The sequence below is a fragment of the Crocodylus porosus genome, unplaced genomic scaffold (genome assembly GCF_001723895.1).
Source record: "Crocodylus porosus isolate Cpor-Errol unplaced genomic scaffold, CroPor_comp1, whole genome shotgun sequence".
Classification (NCBI taxonomy): Eukaryota; Metazoa; Chordata; order Crocodylia; family Crocodylidae; genus Crocodylus; species Crocodylus porosus.
The window spans coordinates 30,857,026-30,877,830 of NW_017728907.1; the positions used below are offsets into that span (position 1 = coordinate 30,857,026).

Here is a 20,805-nt window from a genome sequence, read left to right on the forward strand (position 1 = left end):
ATCTCTGGGAAGAGTTTTGTGAGTTTCCTTTGAGGATCAGGACTGAGAGATTGAAGAGAGAGTGATTTTCTTGTGAGAAATGTGCCCCCACAGGTAACTGGGTATTCCTGTTTTTGACGGATTTCTGGTGCATGTTCATTCTGGTGCACAGTTGTTGTTTGGTCTCTCCTATGTATTTTCCATCAGGGCATTTGGTGCATTGGATGAGATATATTACATTTCTGGAGGTGCAGCTGTAAGACCTGGGAATGCCTGTGGCTCTGTTGTGGGGTGTAGTAATTGTGGGGGTGGTAGAGATGTGTTGGCAGGTTTTTCATTCCTTGTCATGCATGGTCTGGATCCTTTTGGTGTGTTCTGGACTTGAGCAAGTTTGCGTCTGGTGATGAGGTTGGCGAGGTTTGGTGCTTGTTTGAAGGCTAGGATGGGTGGCTCTGGGAAGATCTCTTTAAGAACAGGGTCTCTTTCTAGTACGGGCTGCAGTTGTTTGAGGATTTTCTGTATGGGTTTGAGGGAGGGGTGATAGCTCATAACCAGTGGTGTGCAATTTGTGGGGGCGTTTCTTCTGTACTGCAGTGATTTTTCCTGTGGTATCTGCGTGGCTCTTTCAAATATGCAGTCTATCTCTCTGTTGGGTGAAAGCCTTTTTAAGATTGTTGAGGTGGCAATCCAGGGTGTTCTCCTCAATGCAGATTTGGTGGTATATGAGGGCTTGGCTGTATATCACAACTTTTTTGGTGTGTTTAGGGTGATTGCTGGTTCCGTGCAGATATGTTTGTTGGTCTGTGGGTTTCTTGTATAATGAAGTCTGTATTTTGCCATTATGGATGCTGATCATTATGTCTAAAAAGGAGATGTTGGTGCTGGAGTATTCAAGAGAGAGTTGGATGGAGGGATGGTGATTGTTGAATTTCTGATGGAACTCAGAGATTGCAAGTTTTCCATCCAAATGACGAAGATGTCATTGATATATCTTACATATAGCAAGGGTTTGATGGTGCGTTCCTTGAGGACTTCCTCTTTCAGGTGGCTCATAAAAAGGTTGGCGTATTGTGAGGCCATTTTGGTGCCCATAGCTGTGCCCATAGTCTGGAGGAAGTGTTGGTTATTAAAAGTGAAATTGTTGTGTGTGAGGATGAAGTGTATAAGGTCAGTAATATCTTTGGGTCTGTATGCTGAGTTGTAATCTTGCTCTTATAGATATGTAAGGCAGGCTTGGATGTCATATTGCATATGCTATTGGTAGCATTTGCAATATATACCATCTTAACCTATTTACTTTTATGCCCCCAGATGCTTAAAGTGTGCAGATGCCCCCTGTCAGAAGAGCTGCCCAACTAATTTGGACATCAAGTCATTTATCACCAGTATTGCAAACAAGGTAAAAGTAGGCTTACAGTAGTAAATGAAAGGCTAAGAACCGCAGTTGCTTGCATTTCTTTTGTATGATTGAATTACAAGCCTGACTTTTGTAGACTTTAATAAAATGTTGTTTAGAACAAGTATTATAAAACTTATCATATTCTTAATTTTTAATTATTCTTGTTGCTGCTGTTCTGTGGAGGTACTGTACATACATAGGCAGTGTTTACAATAAATCTCTTTCTTCAGCAAATTTCTTTCTCTATGAGGCGTTTGTTTTGGATGGTTTTCATCAATTAATACTATTGACAAAACTATAAACACTTCAGTGTAATGAATTCACTCAGTTGCTACCTGACTGAGACACTATAGTTAGAGGGCTTTTTCTCCTATTAAAGAATAAATCTTTTTAGGAAATGATTATTATTTTCTTGTTTAAATTTGCTTTGGGCTGAAACTTGGTGGCATGACAGTGCTCATGTCAGGGATGAATGTTTTTCATTATAATGGTTCATGTAAATAGGTTTTTTTTGGTTCTTAGTCACAAAACCAAGTAATAGCAGTAAAATATTACAATAATAAATAGAATCCATTTTTGAAGGTGGAGTGCCTTTTGAAAACTTGTTAATGGAGGAAAAATATTTTGCTATTATAAAAATAACAATGACACTTGAAAGTTGCTCTGTTGCCTGTGGATATGTGAGAGTTGAAAATACCAATGTTTAATGATGACTGCAAAGCCAACATAAAGAGCGATGTCTACAATAACTAGACTGTGGGGGACATTCTGAGTTTGAGCATATATTGTTGCTCACCTTTTAAAAGCTACCTTTTTATGTTAAGCCCTTCCCTGCATCCTGATTTGCTGTCTCTGAAACCAGACTCAGAATCTGCTCAGATGGTTGGACTTTCCTGTCGAGGATATATAGGTAACCAGCTGCTCCTGTCTCATGTATCCCATGTCACCAACCTATTCTGTCAGGCAGGGATGTGGGGATCTCTATAAGTGAAATGGAAGAAAAAGTGGGCTGCAGCAGCCATGAATTAACTACAATATTTTTGGTGCACAGTGGGTATTATGTGAATAGCAACAGAAACAGTAACAGTAAATTCTATACCTTAACAAGAAACATTGTAACAAAACAAGATATTACGACACACTCATCAATTATAACATAACTACACATTGATGTGGTTTACAGTGATTGGCACTCTGCCCGGCAACTGCATATAGACTTCTCTGTTACATAATCTGTGTTGTATCAATGCAGCATTTATTTTCATGAATGCAGGCATCTGTTTCCAGCCATGCTATCCTCCTTTGCAGCATATTGCTTCTTATTACCTCTTTCAAGCATTGTGAAATGGAGAAGATAGAAAGCTGTAATGAAATTGCTGCTCTCTGTCTTAACTCTGTTTTTTATTTGCTTAGAAAACCTAAAGCAAATCGAATATAGTAGCAGTTTAACTTGTTTCCCTTTAGGGCAGTGGTCTCCGACCCTTTTATGCTGAAGATCACTTTTTGGCATCCCAGGATCTACCGCCCCCAATCCCTGCCCCGCCTGCCTCCTGGACAAGCTGCCCAGGCTCTGACTCCATTCACCCAGCCCAGCCTGGGTGGCATGAGGCATGGCTCAGTCCAGTCACGTGTGTCCAGCCGCTCCTCATCGTGGAGCCTCTGACAGACTGAGAGTGATTTTCAGAGGCTCCATGATCGACAGTCAATTGAGATCAACTGGTTGGTGACCACTGCTTTAGGGGAACTGAGGTCTAGGACCAACCAAACCTATTTCAAGGCACAACCCTTTTTAGTAGATGTGCTATAGAGGTGCTAACATGTTGGAACAGACTCTATTAATAGTCTGCTCCTCATTCTAATTGGAACACTCCAGTGTCACCTCACTGTCATGTGTATTAAGCCCCCTATGGATTTCAAAACGGCCATGGATGGCCATTTTGAAATTTGCAGAGGGGCTTAATATACTTGATGGTGAGCTGTTTTAATTAGAGAGGCTGCCCAGGAATTACTCTAATTAAAACACTTCCTCCTACCTTGGAGCACCTGTATAGGCAGCCAGGAAGCCAGAGTTCTGCAGATAGGCTCCCTAGGGTAGAAAGGAGCCTTGAGGGAAGCCTGCTACAAGTGAAGCACAACTTCAGGGATTTACTGTGATTTACCCTGTTTCAAGATGAATCTGGAGTTGGAGGCTGATAGGCCTACAGTGTAGCCCAAAGGAAGGAGGTTGCCCCCTTCTTAAAGAAAGGTCACCCTATCTCAAACAAAGAGTAGTTTTTGCTCAGTCTTGGAACTAGATCTGGGTAAATAAAGGACTTTTCAGTTTGGTTGCTGAGCTGGAAAAGGGGGAAAAGATTTGATCCAGGTTTTGGCCTTTTAATTGTTAGTTCTGTGTGGCTGTGTAATGGGATCTCTAAAAAGGTATTAGAAACTACATACATTAAGTCTGTGTTTACAGTAGAGGCAAGTAGCCAGTTACTGACCAGCTGCTATTTACCAGGAAATCCTGCTTTGGAAGAGACTAGTGGCAGAATTTCATTCTCTCAGGAGTGTCAGTGTTCCTCAGGGGAAAACTGAAATCCTCTGATGACTCCGCAGTTACTAAATTGTCAGCTTAGCCTGGCTGTAAGAATATTCAGTCCATAGCTCCAGTATCCCTTTTAGGAGTAATCATTTTTACAGTGAGAGGCAGCAGACAAGGAACTTGGTATCTGATGCTGATGCCAGAACAAATGTGAGAAAACTGAATATTGAATTTTACAGACTGGGGCATAGTTCCTTGAAGTTGCATGGTGCTTTAGGTTGTGCTCCCATACCCCAGCCAGCATGGATGAAATTGAGCACTTGTTAACTATGTTAATGTAAAAAGATTGTGAGGTGGAACAAAGCTAGAGATTGCCCAAGTGGTGGCTGCCTAGTGCAGGAGAGCCCAGAGTCCATAGCAAGTTTTTCTTTTCAGTCCTTTTCCCTACAATGTCTGCCACTGTGTTTCTGTCCTCTTTCATGCCTGAGCCAGCTTCCAAGGAAATCAACTGTCTTCAGTGGATGCCTTATCTTGACTGATCAGCAGGGATCTTGGTTTTCTCTGATTTAAAAAATAACAAATTCTCTGACAAAAAATTGCAAATTCTCTGATTAAACTCCCCAAATCTGTTATAAAAAGTATGCCCCCCAGCAACACCCCGTAGCCCAAATATGCTTCTGTGACCAAGTTACAAGTCCTAGTCTTTAGTTGCCATTCTTCCAGTCTCCTATTGTTTTCTACCAATTGACTATGTGCACACGTGTGTATAGTGATTTCTGATACAGCACGGTCTAGATGCCTCAAGTGAATTCAGGAATGCACGTCACTACGAACTGTATAGAGTTTGTACCCTAAGGGGCAGGACAGAAAGAGGAATAGAAACAGAAGCATAGAAAGGTGAAGGGATATATAAAAAGGTCATGTGGAAAGACAGTGACACATCCCAACTTTTGACTCTTATCATGTCCCCTAGTTCATTCTACTTTTTGTGTGTGCATTTACAGGTGAGCTGAATGTAGTATGGTTTTAAAGCTTTTAAAAATTAACCACTGCACCTCCCTTGCTTTAATAGATTTCATAGACATTGGGGCTGGAGGGACCTTGTGAGATCATTGAGTCCAGCCCCCTGCCCAAAGGGCAGAAAGTCAGCTTAGGTCAGAGGACCCCAGCAAGCAAATCATCCAAAAGCTTCTTGAATGTGTCCAGAGTAGGTGCTTGCACTGCTTCTGGGGGGAGTCTATTCCAGACTCTGGAGACTCGGAACAATGAAGAAGTTTTTTCTTATGTAGAGTCTAAAATGGTCTTCCAGCAGTTTGTGACCATTTGACTTTGTCTTCTCTTGGGTTGCTCTGCTGAACAGATGTTCTCCCAGTTCCTGATGCACACCCCTTATGTACTTATAGGCTGCCACCAAGTCCTGCCTGAGCCTATGCTTCTCCAGATTGAACAGTCCCACACCTCTCAGCCTCTCCTCATAATGCCTACTCTTTTGACCTTTGATCATGCACGTGGCTTTCCTCTGGACTCTCAAGCTTCTCCATGTCCTTTTTAAAGTGTGGGACCCAGAATTGGATGCAGTACTCCAGCTGTGGCCTCACCAAGGATAACATCTTGGCTTTTGCTTGAGACACATCAGTAGATGCAAGCCAGGTTTTTATTTGCTTTGCTGGCTGCAGCATCATATTGGTGGCTCATATTTATCTTGTGTTCAGTCATGACCCCCAAGTCTCTTTTGGTCATGGTGATAGGGAGTGTAGCACTACCAAGCCTATAGGTATGAGGTGGGTTCTTTCTCCCAAGGTGAAGCACCTTGCATTTCTTTATGTTCAATGTCATCAGGTTTTCATCTGCCCACCTTGCAAGCCTGTCCAGGTCAGCCTGAATCCCCAGCCTGACCTCTAGAGTGACTGCACTTCCCCATAATTTGGAGTCATCTGCAAACCTAGCCAATCCACTTCTGACACCCGAATCCAGATTGCTTATAAATATATTAAAGAGTACTGGTCCAAGAACTGAGCCCTGTGGGATGCCACTGGTCACAATGCACCATGTTGACTCGGTTCCATCAACAGTTATTCTCTGGATCTGGCCACGGAGCCAGTTCCCCAACCATCGGACCATAAGGTTGTTGAGGCTGAAGCTCCCCAATTTTACCATGAGGACATCATGGGAGACCAAGTTAAAGGCTTTTTCAAAATCCAAGTAAATGACATCAGCCTCTCCTCCCCAGTCCAGGTAACGCATCACCTGTTCATAGAAGGAAATGAGTTTGGTCAGGCATGACCTACCTGTAATAAAGCTGCTGGCTATTTCTCAGAATGATGCCTTCCATTAGCCTGCTGTTGATGGATTCTTTAATATTTTTTTCCAAGATCTTTCCAGGGATTGAGGTCAAACTGATTGGCCTGTAGTTCCCTGGGTTTTCCTACCTTCCCTTCTTGAAGATAGGCACCATGTTGGCCCCCTTCCAATCTTTAGGAACCTCTTCGGAGCACCACAGGTTCTCAAATTTCCTTGCCATTGGCTGTACTATGATGTCAGTCAACTCTTTTAGCACTCTTGGATGCATTCCATCCAGGCCACTGACTTGTGGATGTCCAGCCTCTCAAGGTGTTTCCTCACAAGGTCTTCACCAGTTGTAGGTGTATGGTCGACCTTACCCTGGTAATCCTGTGTCCTGTCAGGCAGGGTGTTCCTCTTGGGCTGGTGGAAAACCAACACAAACTAATTATAGAGGAGATTAGGTTTTTCCTGGGTGTCGGTTGTCAGCTGTCCTGTTTGGTTCAGCAGGGGTCCAGTGTTGTCCTTATTTTTCTTTTGACTTAATGTATCTGAAGAAGAACTTTTTATTGTCCTTGATTCCCATAGCCAGTTTGAGCTGTTTCAGCCTTGGCTTTTCTGGTAAGCCAGTGATACATAATCTTACTTAGAGGTATTTCCCTTCTTCCAACCCTTATAAGTTTCTCTTTGAAGATTAAGGAGGTCCGTGAGTCCCCTATTGAGCCAAAGGGGTCTCCCAGCCCTTTTACTACCTTTCCTACAGGCTGGAATGGGCTTCTCTTACATTTTTAGGATTGTGTCTCTAAGGAGCAACCACTCATCATGGACTCCCCTCCCTGTCAGATCATGATCTTTCAGGGCCTCGACAACCAACCTCCTGAGTTTGTAAGTCAGCTTTCGTAAAGTCAAGAATTTCTGCATTGCTGACTGATTTGCCAGCTTTGTGATGGGTAGAGAAAGTGATCAACTTGTGATCACTGTCGCCAAGCTTCCCTTTGATCCTCAGGTCACTTACTAGGTCATCCCCTTTGGCCAGAACCAAATCCAGCAGCACCTTACCCTTTGTCAGCCCATAGACTACTTGAGTCAAATAGAGCTTGTCAATGCAAGTGATGGAGCTTTGCGACCAGTCAGATTTGGCCGAATGCCTTTCCCATGAGATGTCAGGGTGATTGAAATCACCTATGATGACCATGCACCAAGAGTGTGCAGCCTCTGCTAGTTCTCTAGAGAATTTGTGGTCAAGCACTTCCTCCTGGTAAGACGGTCTGTAATAGACTTCTACAGTTATACCCCCTTCATCATGTTCTCCCCGTATTCTAACCCAGACAGTTTCAAGTCGCCCTCCTTGATGTCTACTTGTAGGGAAGTGTACTGCTCCTTGAGATAGAGCTACACCCCTGCCCTTCCTCCTGACACGGTCCCTCCTGTACAAGGTATAGCCATCTATACCTGTGGTCCAGTCATAGGTGGAGTCCCACCAAGTCTCCGTTATCCCTATGAGATTGTATTTGTTATTGCTTAGCAGAAGGGCCAGTTCCTCCTGTTTGTTCCTCACACCCCTGGCATTTGTATACAGACAGCTAAGCTTGCTATTGGAAGCCCTGGGCTTCTTTGTGCACTTAGTCCCATCCTTGGCCTGGGGTAAGTTCCATTGTGTTACCTGACCTGCTGTTTATGTACTTGTCACTTCCTGGACTTGCACTGGTGGTTGTCTGCTGTCCCCATGCAATCTTAGTCTCAAGCTCTGTCAATCAGGTCAGCCAATCTGGCCAAGAAAAGCTTCTTTCTTTCACCTCTCTCTGAAATGAGGACTGTGATTGAAGAAGCCAAAGTCTTCACACAATGTCGCAGTCTTCCCTAGACTTCTTCAATATGTCTCTCCCTCCTTTGGGAAAAGAAAATGAAATGTCAGAATTTCCTTTTTGGAAAGTTTGAAGTGGATCTAGTATTTGTTTGCTCATTTTTTCATAATTTATTTTTTTCTAATCTTTTATTAAAAAAATAGAAAGTTATTGAGTCTTTCATTGAAATTTGTGTTGCTTAAGTTGTCTGCTTCCACAAAAAGGAAGACATGACAGTATCAAGTTCTTTGTTTAAAATTAGTTTTCTCTAAAATTCCGCTTTTCAATGAGAATTATTTTCATTTACTACACTTAAATCAGGGCTAATATTTTCCATCGCATGGATCTTGTAAACGGAACTGTTTTGACTCTGATACTTTATGAAGATTTCTGCTAATTTCTTGGCAAAATAGATTCTGAAAAGTGAAAGGAAGCTCAAAAGACTCAGGTATTTGGTATTGAAAAACCCTGAAAATCTGAATCCTTACCTCAACCTTTTCCCCTTCTCAGTTCCCCCCACCACTCTTTTCAGTCACCATAGAAAACTGCTTTTTTAACCTAGCAGATTCCCTTACTTCTATGTGAATGTCTTTGCCTCAGCCCCAATAGACAGTCTTGCTCTCATACCTGAATAAAGTTCTAGACTTCTTTAGATCTGCAGGTAGTTCCTTGGCTAAGAGTGTTTCCAGATTGCTTTAAATTTCAAAGGCAGAGATGTGTTAGGAGAAGGAAAAGCCAGGGGTGGGGCGTGGGAAAAAGTAGCATTAATATAATACAAACCAGGTTGCCTGTCCATCTTGTCTGTATTCTCTCAGTAAGTGGTGAGTGATATAACACTCAGGTATTCGTTTCAACAAGTTTCATTATAAACATATGCTGTTTAGACAGTAGTGTATTGAAAATGTATTCTTTTGTCAGGCATTTAAGGACTCCATTGTACATAGTAGGTTTTGTTGAAAAACTACTGTAGCAATCATAAAAGGTCAGAGATTCTTGTTCTCTAAAGCCTGAGGCTTTTTAGATATTTACAGGCCATGTACAATGTAGGCTGTTCCATGCTGCTCTGCCAGTAGACCTCAACTCAGGAGGGGGGGGGCTCTTTCTGGGTTGAGAGGGTAATTGAATTGCCAGGCTCAATGAGCCTTGGGCCTCTTTGAGAAAAGGATGTCACTTGTGCTGTATTGTGTTAGGCATCTGTGATTCAGTAGAGTTTAGACCACAACTTCCATTCTTTCTTTCCATACAAACTGGATTACAGCTCCACTTTCCAAAGGTACAATCTATTCTATTGTGTCTTCCCAGTCAGCTTTTCTCAGTAGTGTTCATACAGACTGTTTGCAATTGTATCTCTCAATAGGTGAGACATAACTTTAGATTCATCATACTGTGAATACTAGTTTGTTTCTTTTAACACCAAATGATGACAAACAAGCATGTTAGCTCTGAACTGTTTTTGAGAGACTATTTACATTTAGCTTTGCTGTTTGAAACACAATCCTTGCCTTCAGAAAATATTGTTCAGCTTAAGCATGTCAGGTATTTGTGATCTCTTCATTTCAAATAAAATCTTCTAAGTACTTCCGTGCTACAGGAGAAAGTGATATTTTGTCTTATTATCTCTGGCAGATTAGCAAGAGTGGTTTTAGGATTTTAGTACCTGTACTTGTGTGTTTTGTGCTTCTGCTGCTCAAAGGGGAATGGCAGAATGGACCCCCAGAAGCAACGCTGCACTGTGAAAGGATTCATTGGAGAGCTTTACATTGATGGTTCATCTTCGAGCTACCCAGAAGCAACTCTCAGTGTTTATTGGCACGTCATGAATCTCAGACTTTCGTGTCCACCCTCCTTTATTCTGAATAAAACTCTGCTGTCGGAGAAAGCAGTCCAACAGAAAACTACTTCACCCTGCATTGGCTTAGTTTACTTGCCTTTGAACTGCTCATTGAGGCAGCCTTAGAGCTGCTCATTAACTATAGCTTAGTGTTACTAGTTGCTCTGACATGCCCATGTTTGAGGTGTAGCATTAGTAGTCAGCAGATACTATCCTGTGTTTGTATGACTTGTGCGCAATAAGCAATAGGGGTGTGCGAAATGGGCTGTATTCAGTTCAGATTTGGCCCGAATTGGGGACAGTGATTACATTTGTTGATTTGGATCACTGTCCTTGATTTGATTCCTGGCGTGCTCCCTGGCAGGCCTGGAAATGGACTGAAAGTGCTTCTGGACTACTTCCGGGTCTGCTGCCCAGTGTGCTGGGGAGCTCCTTGCACTCCTGTGGGATGCTCCCTCTGCACCAGCATCGCAGCATTCACTAGCTGCCTGCTATTTTGAGGTACGTACAAAAAACATTTAAAGCTATGTCTATGTCCAAATTTCCAAATCTGTCTGAATTGATTCAAAGTGTTCTGATTCGATTTGGAGAAATTAAAGGGTCTTCTGATTTTGACTCAGATTCAGAGATTTGGCCACCAAATCAGGCTAAATCTCTGCCAAATTGAATCAGGGACCGAAGCTTTGCAAAGCCCTAATAAGCAACCCCTTCTGTTTATAGTCTGAGGAGGCGGAATTGTTGTATACAGGTTACTTTTTTTTTTTTCTTTTAAAATTGTATCAAAGTTGAAGTCACACTTAGAATCACTGCAGCCCAGTGTTGCTAGCTCTTGGTTTTTATCTCAAATCTTACATCATTTTGTGGCTTTTATTAATCTTTTCCAGGATGACATGATTCCTGCCATCAACCCTGCAAACTTTACCTTATTCAAAAGAGCCACCCTCTCCCATTATTTTGAATGTAATGAAATGAAATTGCTCTAAATCAGGGTGGTCATCCTTTCCCAAAGTGGAAATGGGTCTTCTGGTGACAAAGATGGCTACCAGCTTCTATATTTTTCAATGATACTGAATCTAATCTACCCTCTTGAAAGACATTTGCACTTTGTTATCTTGGCAGGAATGTGTGCAGACATGGAGGAATGTGGCAGGCAGGGAGTCCTGGAAGAGATTGGGAGAGTGCTGGGGGATATGATATGCAAGAGGGAGGCTTGGAGAGTGTAGGGGAGGTTGGGGGTAGGAAGCAGCTAAAGGAAAAGTGAAATGGGGTGCAAAGGAGGGACAGCAAGCTTAGAATATGGGGCAGAGTGTGGGAGGGATTGAGGAAAAAAGAAGATGAGGTTCAGGAGACTGAGGGGCCAGAAAGATATTGTGTATGTCTATAATATACAGTATCTTGTATCTATATCTAATATACAGTACAAACGTGTAGAATGCTGATAATGGAAAGAGAAGAGAAACATGTGGGAGGGAAGAAGAATGTGGAGGGGAGAGGAGCAGAAAGATGGTAGACAGGAAACTGCAGGAGCACTAGCATTTTTGGAAAGGAGATGGGGAAGGGAAAGAGATAGGACTGTGATTGGTTAGGAGAATGGAAAGGAATATAACAGCTTCTTATACCAAAGTTACTTGAATAACATCACAAAGGACAGCTACGTGCTATCAGGAAGAGAGCAGAAATCATAAGTCAGAGTTCAGGTATACAGTACTATAAATGTGATACTGCTAATAAAAGGAGTAGATTGTAAAAGTTAGTAAGTTGCTTGATAATTGCATAATAATTACATACAGATATGCATGAAAATGAATCCTTAAGCAGTACGTGGGCCCCTAAATATTTTAACGTACTGTTTTATTCAGCTTTTCCTGTTAATCTCTGTATTTTTCAGGTCACTAAGTACAAAAACATTTAAAAGAAAGAGTAGTAATGGTGTTAAATTGATGTACTTGAAACGGTGACTTTTCTTGAGATGTCTATTTGTACTTAGTGTAATGGAATGGCTGACAGCTGGTTTCAGTTGCCATAGTATAATTATGTAGAATAGACTGTTGCAGTGACACTATGTCAATTAAGGAATCTCTCACTTTCTAGACTACAAAGAACAAAATGACAGTACAAGATATTCTTTCCATTCTTTTTCATAAAAAGATAGTGACACTGTGTGAAATTACAGTCCTGTTATGATGACATAAGTCAAATGATTTGAAAGATTTCTGAATTGATTAAAAATCATCAGCATCATAATGTAAAATATCTGTGATTTGGCATGTTGCTGTTATGTTTTGTTCTTTCTGTGTTGGAAGATATTTTGGTGGAGGAGCATGAGTTTTATTTTATTTTTTTTTGTTTTCCAAATATGAAGCAATGTGCATAGATTTCATTTATAAGCTCTGATACTTCTGCTTCAATGCAGATTTTTCAGTTGCCACTCTTTGGTCACTCTGTTTGAAACAATGGTTTACCTAATGCATCTTGGTTTGTTTTTAAAAATCTAACCAAAACCCAAAAACATAGATATGGGTAGAGGGCAGATGAAAGTAAGTAATTTTCCTATAATTTTTATAGCTATGTGAGTTTTTACAAATTGTACCATAATGAGAAAAATTAATTGCTTTTCCTCTCTTGTCTACTTCTGCTTTTTTCCCCTTCTCTATCCCCACATCCTAGGTAAGTTAATGTTTTTGTTCTTTGGACATAGAACACAAACATTCAGTTGCTTTGTTGAATTTGAGAAAACTACATTATCACAAAGTCATGATCTTTGTGGAATTAATATAAGGTGTGTGTAAACTGGATGAAAGAATAGATGCCATAAGCATTTCCTGATAGTAAATGCAATTTCTTCTAGTCTCACAGTATCGATCCTACATGTTTTAATAGCTTTTTTCACGTAAAAAACATTCTCATTTGCATGCAAATTATGTAATACTTCCAAGTGATACATGAAGAGATCCTCCTTTGCCATTTTCTACTGATTATTGATGTCTGTTTAAGGCTTGTGTCTGTTTTCTGTGTTACTAGTATAGTATTTATTGACATTTTGACGGGGAAAAACCACAAAACAACCTATCCAGTTAGATTAATTTCTTTCTGTGGAAGTGCCCAGGAAAAGGGATTCTATAAACAAAGACATGAGCAGACATTTATTTTATCAAAAAAATCAAAAGCATTTGAGTACCAGCCTGCTTCATCTCTGACGTCTACAAGAAACCAGATAGCTGAGTCAAATTTTTTTTGCGTATCTAAAAATGCTGCAAACAAGGAAACTATTTCTTTATTATGCTGTTCAATAGCCTATGAGTAACCATATGATGTTATTAAGGTAAGTCTTCTGTCAGTCATGGCTTTTCTCAGTCCTGGGCCTCTTGTTAATGCATACTATTTATCTATCACCTTGCTGTGTCATGTTTGCTTCTTATTTGATTGCATTTTGTCCTTGGTAACATAACAATAATTGCTATTAGCATTATGTAACATCATCATGGTTAAGATTCCAATTAGTTTCATTGGGAGTTGGAATGAATATTAGTAAGTGTTTGGGAAACATCAGTATTTTCAATATAAAAGCTATTTATTATAGTTAGTGTAGGAAGGTCTTAGGAAAGGCAGCCAATTCTGAGAGAATTCTTTATCTAAAGTAAAATTAGCCTGGTTTTAAGGGATGCCACTTTCAGATTTAGTTACACAGATGTCCATAAGTGTTTGATTAAACCTTTCTTGCATACACAAAGTATTTTATTACTGCAGTTTGGTACCACTATTACTTACAGGTTCATAGAGCACTATAGTAAAATTAAAACATTGTCATCCCATTTTGTCAAGTTTAGAAAAGTGTATTCTTTCAAATAATATGAGATCTATTTGCTAAAAAAATAGAATAACAAAGAGGAAAGTAGGAATAAAGCCATCACAAAACCACAGAATTGCCTACTTTTTTTATTAAAGCTTTTTTCTTTCTTGTCAAAAATGTTTGTAGTCGACAATTAGTACTTCAATGACTATTAAGTAGCTTTGTTGGTTTTCAGCAAGGAGTCTCTAAAATAATGAGTGTTAAAATGAAATTTGTTCAGACCTGCAAGTTGCCTAACTCCCTGCTATGACTTCTACTACTTCATATACCTAAAACGTTGTTTTTATTAATTTTATGTGCTGCTGTAGAGCAACTTACCCTGTGCTGTGTTAAAATTTCATCGACGTGAGGGCTGGAAGGGACCTCAGAAGATCATCGAATCAAGCCCCCTGCCCTAGGGGTAGGAAGTCAGCTGGGGTCATAGGATCCCAGCAAGATAAGCATCCAAATTTATCTTGAAGGCATCAGTGTAGGTGCTTGAATCACCCTCTAGCGGCAGGCTGTTCCAGACCTTGGGGGCTCGGACAGTAAAGAAATTCTTCCTTATGTCCAGCCTGAAAAGGTCTTGCAGGAATTTATAACCATTTGACCTTGTCATCCCTTGAGGTGCTCTGGTGAACAAACGTTCCCCCAGATCCTGGTGAACAGCCCTGATAAACTTATAGGCGGCCATCAGATCATCCCTGAGCCAGCGCTTTTTCAGGCTGAAGAGCCCCATGGCTCTCAGCCTGTCATTGTAAGGTCTGTTTTCCTGACCTCGGATCATGCGTGTGGCTCTTCTCTGGATTCTCTCAAGCTTGTGCACATCCTTTTTGAATTGTGGAGCCCCAAACTGGACGCAGTACTCCAGCTGTGGCCTCACCAAGGCCAAGTACAATGGGAGAATGACGTCTTGGGATTTGCTTGAAGCATCTATGGATTCAAGCCAGTGTTTTGCTCACTTTACTAGCTGCAGCATCACATTGAAGGCTCATATTCATTTTGTGGTCAATCATGACCCCCAAGTCCCTTTAATCCATAGTGCTAGCCAGTGTAGCACTGCCAAGCCTATAAGGATGCTGCAGGTTTTTCCTTCCAAGGTGGAGAACCTTGCATTTTTCAGTGTTAAACACCATCAGGTTCTCATCTGCACATATCCTGAGCCTGTCCAGGTCAGCCTGGATTGCCCTCCTGTCCTCAGGTGTGGATACTTTACCCCAGAGTTTGGTATTATCAGCGAAGTTGGCCAGTCCGCTTCTGGCTTCAGTATCCACATCATTAATGAAGATGTTGAACAATATAGCTCCAAGGACAGAGCCCTGGGGGACCCCACTGGTCACAGGGCACCATGACGATTGACTTCCGTCAACCACCACCCTCTGGGTCTGACCACGGAGCCAATTCCCCAGCCAGCAGTTCGTGGTAGAAAATTCAAGTTCTTTGCTTTGTTCCCAGTCCCTGCTTTAATTTTCCAAGGAGATTCCTTGTCCAGTGTTCTTCCTTTCATCCCTCCTCCCTCCCCCACACTTCTTGCTCCCCTCTTATCTTTTCATATGTCAGTAATGCACAGTTATGAGAAACATTACAGACCAGCTAAATCAGGGGTGGGCAAAGTGCAGCCTGGATGCAGTTCGCCAGGCCATTCTGTCTGGCCCATGGGGCCCCTAAAAAATCTAGAAAATTAATAGTTATCTGCCCCTGGCTGCCTATCATGTGGCACTCGACAGCTTGCCAAAACTCAGTAAGCGTCCCTCTGCCCAAAATAATTGTCCGCCTTTGATCTAAATACTTAGCAGATAGTAACAGGATCTGTATTTAAATGTCTCAACCAAATTCTTCAAATGGGACTAGTTGGGACTCTTGATGGCAGTGGTAGAATTGGTGCTAATTGGCTTTCTCATTTTCAGGCAGAGGCCAAAGGAATGGTAAGTGTTTCACCTAAACTCCAATTTTACTTCTGGAGGTGGTTCTTCTAGCACCAGGTTGAGGTACTTTGAAGCCTTATGGAAAGTTTTCAGGGATACTGCATGTGCTAGTCTTTTTATATGGTTAAATGGAACACTTTGACCTGTAAGTTTGTCAATCTGGTACTTCTTTAGTAGGAATATACTTAAATCATGGTTTTGTGATTTTTGTAATCACCATGGAAAATAGCATTTTGTGCAGTTTTGCTTGGAATTGCACCTCCTAATCCCACCCAAAGTTTACCAGAATACAAAGAAAGTGCAGCAATCCCTGCAGCCATAGAGCATGTGGTTTGAGAAAACCACTAAGAGACTTAGCTAGTGGCATACATGCATTGAAGGAGCTAGTCAGGAAAGCAGAAAGGTATTGGTACCATCTTTTAAGAAGCCAGATGCAGTATTTCAGTCTGAAGATGAGTGATAGGCCTCTTGGCCAATTAGTGGCGAAGGGCAGGGTCACCAAAGTCCCTTGACCAATTAGAGGCGGGGGGGGTGGACTCCCCATGACAAGACCATGATATTGGCTCCATGTGCCATGAGTGACCCATAAAAATGTCTTCATCGTGCCACAATTTAGTTGGTCCCTATTCTTTAGTGATCACTAATGCCCCTTTCAGATATTTAGACTGCATATTGTACAATATGTTATTCATTGAGTTAGCTGTTTTTAGTATAGTAAAATCCGGTTATTTTGTCACTCTGAGGATTGGTAAAGATGACTTCAAAAGTAATGAATCAGTAGTTAGCCATTTTTAACTTTTCAGTAGATGTACTTTGTGTGCCATACTGAGACGCAGTACTGATTTTTGACATGTATAATGCAGAAAAACAAATTCCAGGTGCAAATTGTACACGTTCTGGCTTCCTATGTCAGAACTATGTGATCATGCACAAAAACAGTTAATGTATAATTACTAACTACAACAGAGTGCCTGCTATACAGGAATTGCTTTGTACTTGTATATGCACTTATGGCCAAAAGAGGAGATAATTCTACAAGATTAAATATTAGATCAACTATGTTTTGTTGAAAAGCTGAAGAGTAACCAATGCTTTGTAAGCATCAGGTGGATCGACAGCTGCCGTGGAGGGCATAGTATCTGACTAGTTATCAGGAAGAAATTCCCTTATAATTTAATATTCATGTGCACTTGGAAATGACTACACTTTAGAACAGGGGTTTTCAACCTTTTTTTAATAAGGTGGCCAGACGTGGAGTGAGGGGGTGGCACATGGCTGGATGTGGGGTGTTGGTGACAGTGACCACTGTGTAGAGCTCCCCCCCACCCCCAGCATCCAGCCAGGCAGTGCCTGTGCAGCCAACAGAGGGGAGCCACTGCCCTTGCCCCAACCTAGCCCTGACTCCTGGGAGGCGGCGGTGCTCCATCCCTGTGCACACCCCCTAGGGCCTTTCCAAGTCCCCCTGGAGGTATGCAGACCCCCAGCTGACAACCTTTGCTTTAGAAGATGACAAATTTACCATAGTGTGTCGTGTAGAAATAGGACTCGGGCAGAGATTCAGTGCACCAACTTGTAAGACCACAGGGATGAGTTATCTCAAGGACTGTTTTAATACGTCTGTAAATGTTTCAAAGGGTATTATTGTTGTCATTCTTTCTGTTAACTCAAAGTTGAAGTTATAAAAGAACCCCCTCAATAATTCTGGGGAAAAACGAAAATGGGAACAAATTCTCATATACCTCATAAATACCAAACTAAACTAAATGACTAACATAATGAAACCTAGTTGTTTTTTAACTATGTAGAAAATGCCCTTCACACAATCCTAGTACAGTATCTGAGATTTATTGTAAAAAAAAAAAAATATTTTTGTTAATAGAATAGTAATAGCTTGACATTGTGACATACCTTTTTTACTTCATTACCAATTTCTTTGAAATAATATTTGTTACTATGTATATATGACAGGTTTGTATATTTAAATGCCATCAGATTGTTTAGCGTCTTGATGTGCACTGGTCCTGTACCAGAACAATGTCGTTTCTTGAATCTCCACTTCTGTTAGATATGACATTATTACTAATTTTTGTTTTCATGCAGAACTATTATGGAGCTGCCAAAATGATTTTTTCTGACAATCCACTTGGCCTGACATGTGGAATGGTATGCCCAACCTCAGATCTTTGCGTAGGTGGTTGCAATCTGTATGCCACAGAGGAGGGACCAATTAATATTGGTGGACTGCAGCAGTTTGCTACTGAGGTATGTAGCAGCTGATATTTATCATATGAACCAAAAATTGCCTGACTTTTTATTATTATTTATTATTTTTTAAATTGTTTTTAGAGTCTTTCTGGGGGGATGTTTTTTAAATTTTACTGAATAAGAGAAATTAATGTTAGGTAAATATGAACCAGTTTTGTAAAACTCTTTAGTTTTCAGTTTCTGCGCCAAACATCCATTATTTGCACAGCTTTATTCAGGTACCATTCATCAGGAGATTGGAAGTTGGAGGAGAGGGGAAGAGCCTTGCAGTTAGTAGCAAACTTGTGATGGTTGCATGCTTTTCTGCACAGGAAGGGAAAAAGGGCTGGAGAAGCTGCTTCATTTTATTAGCTTTTGCAGAGGCCATTGAGACACTGTGCCAAATGCATGAGCTTTGGACAAAAAAGGAGAGTATGTGGCCCTCTGAATTATGCCCGCTGGTATTAAAATTACACATTTCTGTATATTTTTTGCCGTTCAGCCATAATGTCATATAAAATATTCCCTTTGCAGATGATGTTTATAGGAAAAGGGTAAAATCTGGTCATCACAAAACCTGAGACAAGGCCACAAACCAAATATAGGGCAAGGGGAGCAATCCTCTTTCCCTCAATCAGGCTTCTTCTGTACTACAGTTCAGAGGCCTCATACGTTTCAGTGTTTGTGGCCAATGGCTGTGTCTGCAGCGGTACTCCTGCTACTCTGTGTGCCTCATTTAATGCAGCTGCTGGTAAGCTACTTGGGGCACTTTTGGAGTCCTGTGCAGCTGCCTTTTTGCTTTGAACCTCTTTTCTCTTCTGCCACTAAAAAGAAACTGATGCACTTTGATTTCACTAGTGTTTGAACCTGCAAAAGGTAAAACCATATATTTTTTTGGTCTACTCTACTCATTTGGGTGATTAGGCTAATGACACCAAACTCAGTTTACCCTGGCTTTATGTTGAATGGCTGAGTCTTAGAAGCCAAAGGGATATGCTTTTTTTCTCTAATGGCTTTTCTCCTTGTATGTAAAAATGTAACATTTACTGCAAGATGAAGGGCTTACATTAAAGAAATGGATTAAACACTTGTCAAGGATATGATAGATATAATGGTGAAATATTACTGTTTAGAAACCAAATGCAAGTAATATCTGTTAAAACTTCATTCGTGTCTCTTTTTTGTCTTAATGCCATGATTAATAGGCTGGGATTATGGCTTTGATTGATTTTGCTAAAAATCTGCCATTTTTCTTCAAAAATCTTTAGAAATCGATTTAAAAAGTGTAGTGCTGGCATAATGATTGATACTAAAACTGCAAGACAGGAAGAAAAATCCAAAATGACCTCATCACATTGTTTTTTAAGTTTATTTGAAGTGATGCATTAGTATCAGAGGTCCTAACAGTGATATTGCATAATTTTACTGATCCTAAAATTTTCAGAATGGCAATTTTTATATTATCTGCTTTACATACTGTTTGTTTGTAATAACTCTTAAAATATATCCATAGTTGGTACCTACAATAATGAAGTCAGATTTGTAAATAGTATTGATTTTTGGCACTTGCATCTTAATTACTCATGTAAGCCAGGACCTATCTTTGATATTTAAGATACAAGAAAAATAATATTCTTGAGAGTAAGATATTTTTGGACATAAAATAACAGTATGTACAGCCAAAAGGAATTTCACAACACTTAATTCTAAATGATGAAAATTTAAAAATAAATGCAACAAAATATAGTCTCAGGTTTTATCAGTAACATAAATAGGACCTGAACCTGCTTACTTGTGTGTGTAGCTTCACTTATAGGAGTATTTCATCAGTTGCATGATATAGGCATGCAATATGTCTTGTTACTAATGGAAGTTGTGTGGTTATTCTCATTCACAGTATACAAGTTTGCCCCAGAGAACCGTATTTATTGAAAACTACATTGAGCATAAAACCAATTTTAGACTTTTTTTTGCATGGAATTAGTATGAAGAACTTATACTTTGATGTATTACAAGAAAATAATGAAAATACAAGTTATAATAAAAAGAAAGACTATTCTGCTAACTGAGATAAAAGATGAAATTGCAGTAAAGCAGGAATGTGGTTTAAAATGGAAATATGCAAGAACGATGTATGCCCTTTTGTGTTTCTGAACAATGACTGGTCATCTGTTCATACTGCAGATAAAACTCCCTAATTGGAAAATATTTGTTGTGTGTATTATATAACACAAAAATGGCAACTCAAATGTGGTATATTTTCTTTATGCTGCTCCACATCTTTTCATAACTATTAGCTTCACTTTTAAATATGTTATAATCAAATCAGAGAAAAAAATGGATCCTGACTGTTAAATGTTAAAATGGGAAAAAAATTTTTACACATCTTGTATTTGTGATTTACCAGGGTGTATGTTGTGATGCAGTTACCACGGTAACAAGTGCAACTGGGAAACAACATGGAGTCAAAAACCTAACTATTAAAAATGATGTGTGTTGAATAGAGGTTTCACCTGCTACTGCATATATGTCGGTCAAAATTATATTAATGTCTTGCTTCCCCCTCATGCCTCTCCCTTGCACAATTGCTTTTTAAAATCACTGAACATTTCTATTTCTTAGAATACAAGTTATGTGGAAATAGTTATGTAGTCACAATAAATATAGATAGAGAGCTGTTTGGATATGAAAACCATGGAGTATAGTAAAATGTAGCTTTTTTTCAATGTTCTTTTACAAGTTATAGGAGAAAAAGTGGAGTGCAACGTATTAGACTGTTTATCACACGATTTGTAAGAAAATGTCTCTTTCAGGGCCTTGTTACATCTTATGCTATAAGCCAAATCAGCTCTAATCAGCTTAGTGTTGTTTGGCTTAGTGGAGCAGTCACATCTTAAGACGAAAAACCATCTGACTGTCCTTCACCTGCACAATTGCCATTTGCCACTAGAAG

The 20,805-nt window shown here is 40.2% G+C and overlaps 1 protein-coding gene across 1 annotated transcript in view; it reads left to right on the forward strand.

The window, feature by feature from the left end:
- DPYD (dihydropyrimidine dehydrogenase) overlaps positions 1 to 20,805 on the forward strand; it is a 672,292-nt gene that overhangs the window by 186,257 nt on the left and 465,230 nt on the right. The window contains exons 4-5 of the mRNA XM_019531048.1: positions 1,291 to 1,378; positions 17,709 to 17,870. Of these exons, the coding sequence (XP_019386593.1) occupies positions 1,291 to 1,378; positions 17,709 to 17,870 (250 nt within the window). The remainder of the gene's footprint in view (positions 1 to 1,290; positions 1,379 to 17,708; positions 17,871 to 20,805) is intronic.